Source organism: Miniopterus natalensis, chromosome 5 (assembly GCF_054644295.1).
Source record: "Miniopterus natalensis isolate mMinNat1 chromosome 5, mMinNat1.hap1, whole genome shotgun sequence".
Classification (NCBI taxonomy): domain Eukaryota; kingdom Metazoa; phylum Chordata; class Mammalia; order Chiroptera; family Miniopteridae; genus Miniopterus; species Miniopterus natalensis.
Genome location: NC_142085.1, coordinates 88335033 through 88350455, shown reverse-complemented (window position 1 = coordinate 88350455; position 15423 = coordinate 88335033). Strand labels below are relative to the sequence as shown.

At 54.1% G+C, this 15423-nt stretch overlaps 1 protein-coding gene across 1 annotated transcript in view; it reads left to right on the top strand.

Moving 5' to 3' along the window:
* AGPAT4 (1-acylglycerol-3-phosphate O-acyltransferase 4) overlaps window positions 1-15423 on the top strand; it is a 72148-nt gene that overhangs the window by 45055 nt on the left and 11670 nt on the right. The window contains exon 3 of the mRNA XM_087817734.1: window positions 12903-13072. Within this exon, the coding sequence (XP_087673860.1) occupies window positions 12903-13072 (170 nt within the window). The remainder of the gene's footprint in view (window positions 1-12902; window positions 13073-15423) is intronic.

The following is a 15423-nucleotide window of genomic DNA, read 5'->3' as shown; positions in this document are numbered from 1 at the left end:
ATATAGGAAGATAGACAAGGTGTTAATAAACACACGGCTAATCCCCTTTGTATACATTTATTAACATGAAGATGAAACGCATTCAACCTCTCTGAATGCGACTGAGAAAGATTTAAGTTTTTAAACATATCTTCCAGCCAATATGTTTAGAATTGAGACGGTGAAGTCAGCTCATGAGTCTGAACTTGCTTTCCAAACACTTAACAACCTAAAACCAAAATTAAACATAAGGATCTTTAGTTTTGTGGTCACAGTCGCTTCACGATGATTATTACTGTTTATTTATGCTAATGGCATGCAAGTCTTGGCACAGCAACAGAAAGAGTCCCTGATTAAATGCTTTCAGGGTGAATTTAGGTCAAAAGAGTGGGGGCAGAAAATACAACAAACAAAATACAAGAGACGGGGATTTGAGCCAGACCTTCGACAATGCTCACTTCACTATAGGACTTCAAACCAACCGGCCTCGTGAATTCCAGCCAAAGGGAACGACACCAGCAAAACTCCACAAACTCTTAGTGGTTCGTCCTTCAGTTAACAACCATTTATTGAGTGTATATCGCGTGCCAGGCCCCATGCTGGGTGCGGGCTTCATAAGAAGTAAGACACAGCCCCACACCCTAGAAGAGCTCACAGTCTAACAGTCTAATGGGAGAGGAAGAGAGAGAGAGCGTAGAAAGGCAATTATAATGCAATATGTGTTCCGGTTACTAAATGCTGTGTAACAAATTCCCCCAAAATGTAGTGGCTTACAACAATCGTTCTGCTGTGCCTGTGGGTCCGTGGGAGCGGCCAGGCTCTGCTTCAGGATGCCTGGTGCTCAGTGGGAAGGCTCCCGAGCTGGAGGCGGCCGTCGGCTGCAGGGGGTTAACCCTCTGCTCCAGCCATTGGCAGGGTCGTCAGCTGGTCCCCGTGGCACGGCAGCCTCAAGGCGGTGGTAGGATTTTCTTCGCCGGTCCTTTAGGGCTCCAGAAGTAAGTGTCCTAGCTCATGGGGCAAAGGCTCTCCGCCCCTATGACCTTGCCTTGAAAGTCATGCGTCATTTCTACCACATTCTGTTGGTCACAAGCAAGCGAGTAGCCCTGTCGGATCAAGGGAGGAATTTGATTTTACCTCTTGGTGGGGCAGTGGCTACGCTCTGGAAGAGCATGGGGCATAGGAGATGTTGCTACAGCTGTTTGGAAAATGCAGCCTGGTGCAGGATGGTGATTTCAAAATGTCTTTGAAAATCCTCTCTGCAAACACTGGACCCTAATTCCTCTAACTCTGGAATGTGGGCAGGACTTAATGATTCGCTTTTGTAAATTGAGTGGTTGGAAATGATGCTATGAGCCTCCTGAGGCAAGGCCATAGCAGTTACAGCTCCTGCCTCGCTCCCCCCTCCCTCCTCTCCCCCTCCTCCATTCTCTCTCATCCCCTGGAAGGCCAAGTGCCACATCATGAGGGCATTCAAGCTGCCCTGAGAGAGGCCCTGAGAAGAGGAATTGGGATCCGCAGCCACATGAGAGGCCACCATGGAGAAAGACCCTCCAGCCCCGGTCAAGTCCCAGATGACAACTTGATGCCAACCTCCCAAGAGACCCCAAGCCAGAATCTCTTAGTCATGCCAGGCCTGACTTCTTGACCCCAGAAACTATCAGGGATTATAAGCGTTTCTTGTTGTTCTGAGCCATTATGTTTTGGGGTGCACTTTTTACAAAGCAATAGATAACCAATGCATCTAGTACAAGTAGATAGGAGTGTGTGTTGGGTTTGGAGAGCTACCTTGTTCAGGTTTACTAGGCCAGGAGGGCTTCCTGGAGGAGAAAACACATGTGATGAGTCCTCAAAGGCCCACACTGGGAACGTCAGGCTAAGGCATGTGACCTAGATATGCCACGGAGAACACTGGACAGAGGGGAGGAATTATGTGTGAAAAGCAAACCAACCTTGTCTACCGAATGGGACTACTCGGAGAATGCATAGAGCTAATGTGTTTAAAGAGCTGAGAGCAGGGCCCAGCCCTAGTGTGGGTGCAGTAATTCACCCCAGCATCACCCCGCACGTGTTAAAACTCAGATGCAGGCCCCTCCCCACCCCAGACCTGAGAATCTGCTTTGTAACACCATCCCTAGAAGGGGCCAGGGCCCACTGGCGCTTTAGATGCCCTGCCACAGAGGACGGGGGCTGGGGCCCAACGCCGCTGAGTTCCCCGCACCTCTCAGGTAGGGCTCACGGTCGGTGAATCTGGACGACAGCCTTGGAAACCAGAGTGTCTAAGAAAAGAAGCAGCCATCTCTCCTGGTTGTTACAAATGACTTTCTTACGTCTGTGCTCTATTTTTAAGCCGAAGTGCTCTTTGAATAAAAATAAGACTTAAAAAAAAAAAAAAAAGTAAATTAGTTCCTGTAATTTCCTTTCCTTTTAGTACTTCGACATCTCCCCTGGGACGGCAGCGCTCATTAATCTAGTCCCCAGGAAAATTTGTCATTTTTCATTAATGACTTCTTAACCTTCCTCTTATCTGATTAGATGCAGAATTAAGTCTCCCTTGAAGAGTCTCCCGTCCCCACTTCCCTGCCGGCTCATTTCCCCAGGAAGGACCAGGAAGGTCAGTGCAGCCGAGGAAGCCCCGTCGATCAATGGGACGTTTCCTGGCAATGCGCTCGATTTCTGTGGCGACTCCCCCGGCTCAGCTCTTACCTGGGCGACTGGCTACAGAGCAGGAGGCCGGGAGCTGCCTGCTGGGGGCAGTTCTGTTTCTGCTCACAGGAACGGTCATCTGAGGCCAGCCTGGCCCTTAGCAGCCCCCGGGCTGGCCTGTGTCTTTTCAGTGACATCAGTAACCTGAGCGGTGACAGGGACCATTGTTCTGAAACGAGGTGCAGGAAGATCTCAGTGGTTATGACTGTGGGTAGAGCAGAAAGTGTAGTCAGGTAGCCGGCAAACGCCCCCCCAGGACCAGAGGGGGCCTCCTTTGAATTCACACATGTCACTTGTCCCCGATTCTTTACAAAGGGGGAGAAGGGAGGGGATCTGCATGCTGTGAGCATACTAAACATGATTGTTGAGGGGACAGGAGGAACAGACGATGGGAAATGAGGTTACGCCGCCCGGTGACACAGGCTCAGACACACGCCTCCTCCCTCTCCGCGTCCAGCTCACCCTGGTCAGTCACTGGGCGGGACAGAAGGGGAGGAAGAGCGTGCGGCCTTCTCAGACACTTAGGACTTTACTGCCGTTATTTGGGGATGAAATGTCGTGTTGCCTGTAATTAAATTCTCTGAATCAGACAGCCCATGCCCTCGGTTCCTGGCCTGTCAGTTCCTTACTAATGGCGCTTGGCACATAGAGCTTAATATTTAATAACACGTACTGGGTGCCGTCCGTGTGAGCAGCAGACATACAGATGTTAGTGCTAACATTGTTATTTGCCCGTGGTTTTTGTAGAATCGATGCACAGTTTTGCATGCCCCTTACTGGGGCCTGACGAAAGGCCTGGTGCTGAATTCCTTAAGCTTTTCCTCATTCCTTCCTGCCCCCCCCCATGCCCTGATTCATGCCAGTTCAAAGTTAGGTTCCCCTGGAAACACTCTGCAGAGCCCTTTCGGTTGCCTTTTCCTCCAGCCCCGTGCCCCTCCGGGGAGCTCACAGAGGCCTGTGGCTCCGAGGGACCTCAGGGGGCAAGCTGGTTTCTCAGAGGCCGAGAGGTGGGCAGTCTCTGCGCAGATATTCCCGGCGTGCAGTGGGCGGAACCCGGGCGGCCTCTCTGGTCCTCGGTCGTCATCCCCTTGCTCCTGGCGGCCCCTGTCTTGGCCCAGGGCCCGGTGTGGCGCCGGGCCCGCCGGGGCTGTGAGGAAGGCGCCTCTCTCCAGGCCTACAGAGGGCCTCGCGGCGGCGCCTGAACTCCGTGACGGGGCTGCCGTGTGCCCGTGGGCGCAGGAAACTGGCCGTCACGCCGCCATGGCCGGAGCCGGCCCGGGTGCCCGCGTGCGGTTTGAGCCCTTACCGCTGGCCGCGCCGGCCCTGTGCCGTGGGCAGGCACAGAGCCGCGGGCGGGGGAGCGTGGCCGGCTGCCCGGAGGCTCGCGGTCCCGCGGGGAGGCCTCTGTTTCTGCTGCGCCCCCTTGTATCGTGTTATTTATGCAGAAGAGACTAAGGCCAACGAATGGTTTCTGTAATTTCTCTGTAATGACCAAGCTGGGATCTTTTTAAAACCTGCCTTGCCGGGCGTGTCATACCCAGATGCTCGATACCAGCCAGTGGAAGATGTTTCGGGTGGAGACAGTCTGTTCCGAAGGCTCGCTGCGCGTGGGTTTCAGCAACAGTCCCGGGGCTTCGGAGGACGAATCGGTATGAGCAGCAATTCTGGTATATGTTGGATTGAGGATTTTCTAGAGCTTAAAACGTAGACTCTTGGATCATGTAAGTGAGGCATGATCCCTTGTTCCCTTAACAAGCTATGGAATCGTGTATTTATTTGAAAACATGTAAAGGTTCCAGGCCGCTTCCCCTGATCACTTCACACACTCTGCCAGCGTAAAGGGAAAAAAGTGACTATGCATCGAATATTCCAGGCCCTGTCCCCGGTCCTCCATACGTGCTGGCTTATTTAAACCCAGGAACGACCATTACAGATGGGGAAACTGAGGCAGAGAGGTCCGATAACTTGTCCGAAGTCCGACAACTAGGACACGATGGAGCCGGGACTGAACTCGGACCGAGCAGGTGTGGACTCAGATCCGACCCTACGCCGGGTGCAAACCCGGTTCATCTTCCCCACTGGGACGGCCACGACGCTGATCTCTCGGCCTCCACGGTGGTAGGCGGGCCTTTGCCATGGGGCTGCTCTGTGCATCACAGGATGTTACTCACACTCCCAACCCCAACCCCGTGATGCCAGTAGTGTCCCCCCTCCCCCAGGTTGTGACAATGAAAAATGTCTCCAGATGTGGCTGAATGCCCTGGGGTTGGCAGGGGGTGGCGATGCCCAAACTACTCAGCTGAGAACCTGTAGAGGGAGAGGTTATTTGAAGACTATGCTTGGTAAACAGAGTAATTCATAGGTTTTTATTGTAGTTTGTAAAGAATATATAAATCGTTCTACTTATCCACTTTTAAAATTAAGAAATAACACAAAACTATTCCAGAAGCACATCAGTAAGACTGGAAAGTACTCCAGTGTCCTTCCGCGGTCCCCTCCCCTGGCCTGGCTGTCACCTCACCCTCCTCTCAGTGCCACCACCAGCATAGGCTCTGGACGCCGGGGCTCCCGCCTTCCCCTCGGGCGCATGAACACGCTGTGTGGGGATTACCGAGGACACTTCCCAGGGGCCGAAGCCGCCGCCTTCTTGGCCGCGGTGCCCCCAGGGCTGCCAGGCCCTCGGGGTTCGGTAGCCGGTCCCTGCGCCCGCTCGCTGGCTTCCCACCCGGGCAGAGGCACTCCGACAAACCCCAGTGAGACTTCCCAGGGCCTTTGAGAGGCTGGCGTGTCACTGAAGCCCAGGCCTGTTGTTTCACAGTCGCCAAGGCTCTCAGGGACACGCGCTGTGTGTTCATGAGGCCAGCAGGGCGCAGAGCTGTGACTCCAGCTGCCAAGAATTCCAGATGGCGGCAGCTCAGCCAGCAAACCTGCTCCCGAGGACCCGGGTGACCTTGGGAAAGCCACCAGCTTCCGTTTTGTCATCGGCAGGACCGGGAGTAAACGCCCATCTCTCCAGATGGCTGTCGAGGGTTACGGGAGGCGATGGTGTGCGAGCCCACAGCCCGGCGTCCAGCCCCGACTCGCGGAGCCCGGCCCCCCTCCCGGAGCCGCCTTCCTGCGGCCACGGCGACTGCCCGGCTGCCAAGGGCTCCGGCGGCCAGATGTAGCCAACAAAAACTCAGGACTCCCGGTTCCACGTAGACTGCACACGAACAGCGAGTAGATTTTTCGGTATGCGTGTGTCTCAGAAACTGCACGGCTCCTGCTTCAGTGTCTCTGTCATTCGGTGTTGCATCAGCCGCACTTAGGCCAAAAAATAATTTGTAGCTCATCTGATACTCAGATTCCCTGGGCACCGCCTCTTCTATCTGGCAGCTCAGCAGGGACGGTGTGTCACCTCGCGGAAAACACCAGTGAGAGGTTGCACCTGAAGCAGCTGAGGTTTGGAGGGTCTCGGCCCCATCTGCGACCTCGCTTGTCGCCGGAGAGCAGGGTGAGCGACGTGTGCTCACACTCAGCGGTCGCCAGTCGCTCCGGCAAAGGCGCCTTCTCTTCTCTTTTTAGAAAGACCAGAGTGAAGGGCCCCGTGGGTTCCCGGGCCGGGGGAAGGAAGCAACGCCTCGTGTGAAGAAAAGAGTTTTAAACGCGCAATCCCAGGAAGGTTTCTTCTTCATGTTTCTGGCCCTAAAATTTATCCTGCAAATTGTGTGTTTTAGCATCTTACTGGTCTTACCCTTATCAAAATTACAATATATGTATTTCCCCGAGTCGTGCATTTGAACCATGAAAAGAAGCCTAATTGTATTTCGATGAGGGAAAGGTGAGAGAGGATATTAAATAGGTGGAAATTTAGAACGGGTATTTATCTTTAGTAGATTTTTTTTAAATGTCAATTTTTAAAAATTTATTGATGAGAGAGGGAGAGAGAGAGAGATTTGCTGTTCCACTTATTTTTGCGTGGGCCCCAGCAGGCCTGGGGCTGGGCAGGGAGGACCCAACTCCAGCCACGGATGGGGGACCGGCTGGCTCCACAACAGGCCCTCCAGGTGGGTGGGGACCAGTGGGCAGCTGACTCCATCAGGAGCCCCAGACTCTGCATCGAGCTCTGTAACAGGAAAGGTGCGTTTGGTTATTTGACTCCACGCCTGTCTCAGTGTCCCTGAGGCTCATAGGGGATGGCCAGGGCCCTGTGTGTGCACAACACCTGCGGGGGCCCAGAGCTGGGACAAAAACCTTTCTGTTTACTCAGCTGCCACCAATTATTCAGTTTCATGTTTTTATTCCCATTTCTGTCCAGGGCTCCGAGTGCCAGGTGGGCACCTGTGACGTGATGAATGACCTGCTCGTGAGGGTGCGGAGCAGATGCAGAGGCCCGGGGAGAGGCCCGCTGCTTGCACGTGGCGCAGGGGAGAGATAATATTCCTGAGCTAGACACTTTTTTATTGTTGCATTTTGGAGTTTTTTGAGGATAAGAGGTTTAATTGTTAACCTAAATAACTATCAGTGGAAAGTTACATTATAAAAAGCTATTATAAATGCATAATTATATATACTTATGCTAGAGATCACATACAATTACATGTGTGATCATATAATTATTAAAATTAGATAAAGTTAATTATAAAAATACCATTTTCCTTTGCCGCATCTCTCACATCTCCACAGCTGTGGGAGCCTGGCTGTTGACATGTGTTTGCACAGCCAGCTGATCAATAGTCCAGATTTCGAGGTCTTTTCTGCAGGAACTTTGCCTCCCCATCTAAGCAGACTGCCCCTCGGCACTTCTACCAGAAGAGGCCGCAGATACGAGAGGAAACAGCCGCCCCTTCGAGCTGCGAGGGAGCCGAACATTGCGGGGAAGGCTTGGCGGGGCAGGAGGGTCTGCCGGCCACGGAGAGGTCTTGGCTGTAGGTTGAGATCTCGCTGGGGTTTCCCAGGGAGCATGTGGACTCCTGGGATCCAAGCCACGCCGGAGCCCCAGCTTAACGTCCACTGTGTCCGGAGAGACGTCGGGGCTGAGGACAGGCGAGGTTTAGGGGGCCGAGCAGAGCTGTGGACATGGACAGTCAGTCCGGGTGTATCTCATTTCTTCCCTGGCCGCTTTTCTCTGTTCCTTCATCATTTCTTTTGTCGTCATGGCTATATGAGTAGCAGCAGCGGTCGCTTCAGGGGAAGGAAAGCCCTGCGTCTCTGCCAGGCGTGTGTTACACACCTGGGCTGTTTTACATATTGAATCTTCACAACAAACCTTTGAGTCAGTGTCTTTGCCTTACAGAGGACCTGACCTCAAGCCTACTTGTGACCTTCCTCTTATCCCCACCCCCCAAGTGTTTCCCCCATGGCATCGTGGTTTTTACTGTCTGTAACCTTAGAGAGCCCTCATGGGCTTGAGTGTCCCCCGTGTGGGTTCGAGTCCCAGCACTCGCACTCGCTTCCCAGCTGTGGGAGCTCCGCCAGCCGCCTGGCCTCAGTGCGTCCATTTCCTCACCTGTAAAATGGGGACAGAGGCGGCTGCTCTCCCAGGATGGGTGCTGTGGGCTAGCTCGGTGTGTTTGACGTTACTGGTTTCCTCCTTTACAGACAGGAGAGCGCGCCTGTTCCACTGCCTTCCCTTTTGTTCGCTGACCTCTGTTTCCTGTTTGTAAGTGTCCTCAGCTCACAGCTCCACAGGGACGTAGCAAAGGCCAGTCTCTACTTCCGACGCTGGTTTCTACTTACAGCCACCGGGTTTGGTCCGCACGCCCTCCCTGGCCTTGACCTGAAGTAACTGGGAATTGTCCCCAAGGGTCTCCCACCTGGAGTTTGCAAAACAGGCAGCAGCAACTGGCCAGAGCCAGGTGTGGCTGGGCCCCAGATGGGCCTTCCCTGCGGCTCTCCAGCCTCCCCACCCTCGGGGAGCAGCTGCAGAGAAACTAAGGTGCAAAATCAGGCAAACTGAGCATTTTTAAATGGGACAGAAAGTTTCAGAATTGCTGTATTATACTGAAGAAATATTGGCCACAAATCTTGTCTGTTAGGAAGGGCTCACTGCGCACCTCTGGGGCGAACAGCACCCCTTCTCCTAGGGGCCCCAGAGTCAGTGTGCAGGCTGGGGCCCAGGTGGGTGGACAGAACTGGTACGTTAGGTGCCAGGGCTGCAGGGAGAGGAGGGGAAGGGGAAGGAGGGAGGGGAGGGGAGGGCTGGAGGGGAGGGTGCGGAGGAACCAGTTTCTGTGGTGAAACCTGCCAGGTCAGAGGTTGGGTGGGACCCCGAGGGAGGCTCTCTGCCTCCTTTTGAAGCCCTAAATCCCACATCTGTGTGGGAGGGGCAGCCACCCCCTCTCTCTGTGTCTGAACATCTACTCTATCTTCTGCTTGGAACAAATACTGACCCGTCCAGTTAGATTTATCCTTGGGTCGGAATAAAGTGGCTTTAGGGGTTTGGGGGGGGCTTAAAACCTAGGGTTTCCACCCTACCTTTGTGATCCTGTGGAAATGATCCTGAGGCCTGGGACAGACAGTGAAAAGTCGATAAAGTGAGAACCTGGGTAAACTGTGAGTCTGGAAGCCACACAGGAGGGTGGACGAAACCCCAGTTTGGGGAGAAGTTTGAGCTGTGTCGTTAGGTACGTAGAATACCCAGGGAAACGTCAGCCAGCGCGTCCCTCAGCTAAAGCAAAAGCCCCCCGCGTGTGGCCGCTGGGGCGAGGAGGTGGGAGACGCAAAGATGCGCGAGGCCGGGGGCTGCTGGAGGCCCCGGGGTCGCTGATGTCTCCACGCTCAGAGGAACGTGGGCGTTAGTCCGGCAGCAGGACTAGCTCTGTCCTGCACCGTCAGGCAAGCACAGTTAGCAGGACCTTCTGGGAAGCAATTTGGAAAGATCTATAAAGTTTAAAAATGTGCATAGTCTTCAGCTCTACTTTTTGGTGTACCTATGTTGGAGAAATACTTTCCCAAATGTCTTAAAGGCGTGCATTTTCAGAGATGTTTAATGCAGTGTTATCTGTAGCAGTAAGAAAAAGGGAGGTGCTGAGGAATGTCAGAATGGCCGCGTAAATTGTGGTGCTACTGCATCGCCCTTTGGGAAACTGCCACCGTGGCTGTTCGACCTAAGGAATGACAGTTTTATGCATTGAGCAGAGAATGAGAGCTACCCCTGTGCTTCCATGGCCTCAGCTTTAAAACGATGAGATGATAATAGCATCTCGTAGTCTCAGGGCTAATCTGAGCATTTCATGCAGTATCGCGTGGAAAGCCCTTGGGGCAGTGCCCACCCATGTCCAGAGCCCAGTAAATATTTGTTAATATCACTATGTACATGTATTAACATGGAAAGATCCCAGATATACCATTTGGAGAAAACATATGTATGAATCCATTTGTTGGGGGAAACATACGTGTGTGTACATGTGTATGCGAGTGTGTGCACGCGTGTATACGTGTCCTGTGTGCAAACGCCTGGGAACAGGACTAGAAGGCTACCGTCCAAACTGCCCTGAGCGTTTGACCCTGGAGAAGGGCGTGGGGCCGGGACTGGAGGCGGCGGTGCCTCCTTGGGCTTAACCAGAGCAGCAGAGCGCTGGCGGGCGGCGCTGCGCCTGTCCGCGGACGGTCCTTGCTCTTCCGCGGGAGCTCCGCGCCGCCTCCGAAGGGCCGTGGCCTCTGCAGCTCAGGCGGGGCTTGAAGTCCCGGGGCAGACGGGCAGGAAGGGGCGATGCGTGTAAAGTAGGGTGACCAGGTGGTCGGAGCCCCCAAGGGGACAGCCCGCAGCCCACGCCAGTTCCTCCTGTGTCTGGCGTGGACGGCGTGGCTGTGGAGCCGACACGCGCCCCTGGCCCAGGGGCAGGGAAGCCGGAGGGCCGAGGCGGGGCAGCTGCAGGCCCGGCTCCGAGGCACCGGGAGGCGGCAGGTCGGCAGCAGTGTGGGCGCCAGAGCAGCTGCTTCCCCGCCCCCGCCCCCGCCCCGAGGGGCCCCGTGGCCCCTTACCCGAAGCACACGAAGGGGACCACGGGGCATGCAGTCCAGCCTACCCTCAAGAGCGAGTGACAGCCATCCGGGGAATTTCATCTTTTCCTCTAGACACTCCCGGGCGGCAGGACCATTTTACAGTGTGAGTCTATAAATGTATTTTCTGTGAATAAAAAAATTTGAGGCTGATGAAAAAAGTTAAAAACCAGGAGGGAAAACGTGTACCCCGTGCAGTTTAGTGTTGAGTCGCGCAGCTCACAGCCTGTCGAGAAGAGTGAGGGCCAGGCCGCTTTCCGCCGTCACCTCCTGGTCCAGCCATCGCCCGGCTCCCTGGACCCCTGCGGTGGCCCTCAGACGGGCCTCCCTGCTCCGCCCGGCTCCGCCCGTCGGTTCCCCTTCAGCCAGAGAGAGCTTTCTAGAACAAAAACTCTGCTGCGTGCGCAGTGACGTCTCATTGGCTTTCTTATGAAATCCTGGTCACAGTTCCTCCCTGTCTGTCTGTGCCTGTCCCCCCCCCGCCCTGTCCCCCTCAGGACCACAGAGCCTCCCGTGCTACAAACCCCAGGCTGGCTGCCCCTGCACAGTCCCGTTTAACACCCACGGCATCCGAAAGCTCCTCCTGACCCTGTTTACAGACAAGGACACTGACATGTAGGGGACGTGGAGAATGGCCTGGCCTCGGGCAGGGAGGAGCGGGGCACAGAGAGCACTTGGGGCACACAGATGACAGCGACAGTCACACAGAGACGTTCAGCTCTCTCGCTGCCGCCCGGTGGGTCTGCTGGGGGCTCCTCTGTGCTCTGTGATCGGTAACGGAACAGACCGTCCTGCCCACCGAGCCCTCGGAAGAAACCAGGGCAGCAACAGAAGCGTCTCATCAGTGGTAACACACTGTCCCTCTGCCCCGGCCGCAGGGCCGCCCCCCAGGACACAGCTCCAGCCCTCCCTAAACATTGATCTTCTAGGTTCCACCAATGTCACTGCCTGCGGGACAGCTGACTCGGGCCTTAGCATTTTCTCAACTCCAAGGAATAGGCAGGCATTTTATTGTCAGATGAAGGCGGGGTTTGGTGTGTTTTCAGTGACACGGATGGGTATGAACGCCTGCTTGTTGGGAGCTTGCTCTGTGATATGCACACAGCGCCCCCTGTGTGTTATGCGCTTTAATGCTCACGGAGCTGTATGCTGCAAACCCATTCTAAAGATTCAGACACTGAGGCACCATGAGGGTCACTTGTCCCAAGCTCCACAGCGCTCGCTGCTTAGAAGCGAGGCTGCACTGCCTTCTAGAGAGTTCTGGCGCCCTGGTTCAAAAGCACCGGTCTCCAGCCTCGCAGAGAAAGGTTTGCGACGGCAGCCACTCAAGTCTTTAGGGCACGCGGCTCGGCCACAGCCAGGACCACGGCTGTGTGTGTGTGTTTAGGGGGTTGATGAGTGAGTGAGCCCCCTGCTAAGTGTGTGCCCCACTAGCCAGTGATAAAAAAGGGGGACAACCTCACAGAGGACTCACACCCACCCACCACCTGCCAGGCACCTTCACCTGAACAACCCATTTCGTAGCTGCTCGAACCCTAAAGTTTTAATCAACTGTTTTTCTGGACAATCTCTACATACAGGCTTTCCCCAGGCTACCAGGATGGGAACTGTTCACTGGGGAAGTCAAATTGGTCATTATGGCCTGAAAATAAGACTTTCCGATTTTCATGCACTCCTAGAGAGACTATTTCAAGACTCTCGTGCAGGCCCACGGTGTGGCGGCTCCAGTGGATCCTCTCCCTGCAGGGGCCGGGTTCTGCCTCCTTGCACCCCTGCCCTTTGTTATTCTGGGTGCACCCGCGTGTCGCCCACAGGAGAGAAAAACTGGGTGCTCAGCATCCTCTGATGGAGTTTATAAGTACTCCAATTAGTCATCTCCCGGGGTATTAACAATTCCGCGTATCATCTCCTGCTGCCTCTCAGAGCTCTGTAAACACTGGGCCTGAATGCCTGATGGATTCGGGTTTGCTGATTTATTTTCCCCAAGGTCCTTCATCAAGGAATGCAAGTCTCTTGTCTTCCTGAAGCTCCTCCCCTTCCCTGGACACTGTCCCAGAGTCACTCTTGTTTTTCCTTCTGCTTCTGGACCCTCTTGGGGCTTGGGCTCTGGGCTGGAGTGACCCAAAACCTTAGCCCTAGAAGCTACTCGTGCCCCAGCCTTGTTCCTAGCTGGCCGGCGGGCAACCCTGGGCCACGAGGCCACGTAGAATAAATGTGTGTGTTTGTGTCTGTTGCAGAGCTGGTGATGCTGCTGGAGTGGTGGTCGGGCACCGAGTGCGTCATCCACACGGACCCCCAGGCCTACCCCAAGTTCGGGAAAGAAAACGCCATCGTGGTCCTGAACCACAAGTTCGAGATCGACTTCCTCTGTGGGTGGAGCCTGGCCGAGCGCTTCGGGGTTTTGGGGGTAAGTCGGGTGCCCGTGGACCCTCCTGACACTTTGCTCTTGTCTGCACCACAAGTTGCCTTTTGCACTTGGTGGTTCAGAACTGGCAGAAGCATTAACAGAGCTGCTACTGGACGAACTGTTTTTAACCAGCGGTTTTTCCTCCCAGTTTGCAATGAAGATGAGCATCTTCTATGAGCAATAATGATATTTATTCAGCGATTGCTCTGTGCCGGGCAGTTCACACGCCGTCTGTTTGTTTAAGCCTTACAGACACATGCACACCTACCTTTTTGCAAAGCTAAGTTTAAATCTGCTCAGGGTCCCACGGCTACTCAGCAGGTTTGGGGGTGAGCTCCTCTCGTTTGACACCAGTTCATATTCCTAATCTCCGCATTGGTTTCCCTGACTGACAGGCAGTCTTTGCCTCTGAATTTCCATCTTTGGAGCTTAAGAAAGTCAGGTCCCAAAGTGAAAGAGTTTGAACTGCAGGACTCAGAATAAATACAAAATTCTGTTTTCTCCAACTAGTTCCCTTCTCGCCTGCCTTTGGTCTGGGTGTCCTCAGTTGACCTTTGTCGTCTGTAACGCTTCGAGCTGCGAGGCGGCTGAGCCCGTGTCGGGTGACTGAACTGAGGGGTCGGCGGGTCTCAGGTGGACCAACGAGATCGCATGCGGCCTGGCCTGGGGCCCCGAGAGGCTGTGACAACTTGTACCAGCACGTGGGGACACACCCTCGCAGACAGACGGGGGACTGCTCAACTCACACTTGTTTTTGGTGGCCCATGTGGACAAATCAGAGTGTTCAGAGTGGAGAAGATTGAAGTCAGGCAGGTAGATGGGTCAGGAGTCTGGGGGTCGGCGTCTCCAAACGACTCAGCGTGTTGGGTCCCTGATGTGCCTGTGGAGGTGGCAACGGAGGTGGGGACCTGATTGGGAAGACCCTGGTGAAGGGGAATGAAATAGCTTTGGGACACATGTTGGATGTGTTTTTAACACTTAAGTATTTTTTCATTTGGGGTAAAAGGAGAGAGGAGGACATTTTCAAAGAAACACATCCCATTAATGTCTTTGGGACAAATGATGGTGGTTGTCAGGCCATTAAGCCAGCGAAAGCAGCTCAGGTCTTTAGCAGTTTTTGAAGAGACGGCAGCTGGTGTTAATCACCGCGCTGACTTCAGGCCTCTGGAAGGCTGCGTCCCCTGGGGGTGGACCACTCCCTGTCTCTCTGCCTTTCCGTTTATTATCCCAGCGCTGGTGCCTGTGTGCGTGTGTGCGCCCGTGTGTGCGTGTGTGCGCCCGTGTGTGCGTGTGTGCGCCCGTGTGTGCGTCCGTGTGTGCGTGTGTGCGCCCGTGTGTGCACGCGCAAATGTATCTCCAGGAGCAGAACCAAAGGTTCTAGTATCCTCACCTGAGGATATTTTTCCCATTGCTTTCCAGAGAGGGTGAAAGGGGGAGAGAGAGAGGCTGAGAGAGAGAGAAACCTTGGCATGAGAGAGACACGAGACACATCGATGGGTTGCCTCCCACAAGCACCCCGACCAGGGCCAAGAGTTGAGCCTGCAACCCAGGTTCATGCCCTTGGCCTGAATCGAACCCCAGACCCTTCAGTCCGCAGGCCGGTGCTCTGGCCACTGAGCCAGATCCGCTAGGGCAAAATCAGCATTTCTTAAAGTGGGATTATAAAAATACCAGTTTCCTAACTAAAATTTTCCCACAGGAAAACCGTCAGCGCAGGCTGGCTTGTGAAGGCTGTACCAGTGTCACTTCCCGTAAACCTCCATCAACTGTAACGTCCCCCCAAATTGTAGGTTTCCTGTATTTGTTTTTGAACATCTAAAACTTGGCAAAAAAGTTAACTCTCTGAAAGATGGACCTGTGTGTTCCATGCTCAGATATCAAGGACAATTATTTATTTTTTCCCCCCCAGAGCAGTTCACTGATAAGGGTGCAGGGAGAGAGAGAGATGTGTAGGAAAAACAAAAACAGTGGCTTAGGCGTGGACTTGAACCCTGGCTCCTGTGTGTACTAGCTGCGTGACCCGGGGGAGGTTACCTGACTTTTCTGAGCCGCGGTTAGTCATTTCCATTCATGGTGTCATAGGGTTTAATGAATGTGTGGGACGTATGAATATATGTCACGGCTTAATGCATATAAGTAAGCTGCCCATCGCAAAGTAGGCCCGCGGTAATTACTAGATTCCTTGACCCTACAGGACTAGTTTCTCTTCGCTTATTTTTCTATTAATAGGATGAGGTGTGGAGGACAGACACGGGGCTGACATCCCTCATGGTCACCCCGGAGCCTGAACGTGTTGCCTTTAGAACACAGTGGGCCAGAGTCTGATGCGAGAGGAGGGGACGATGGCCGTC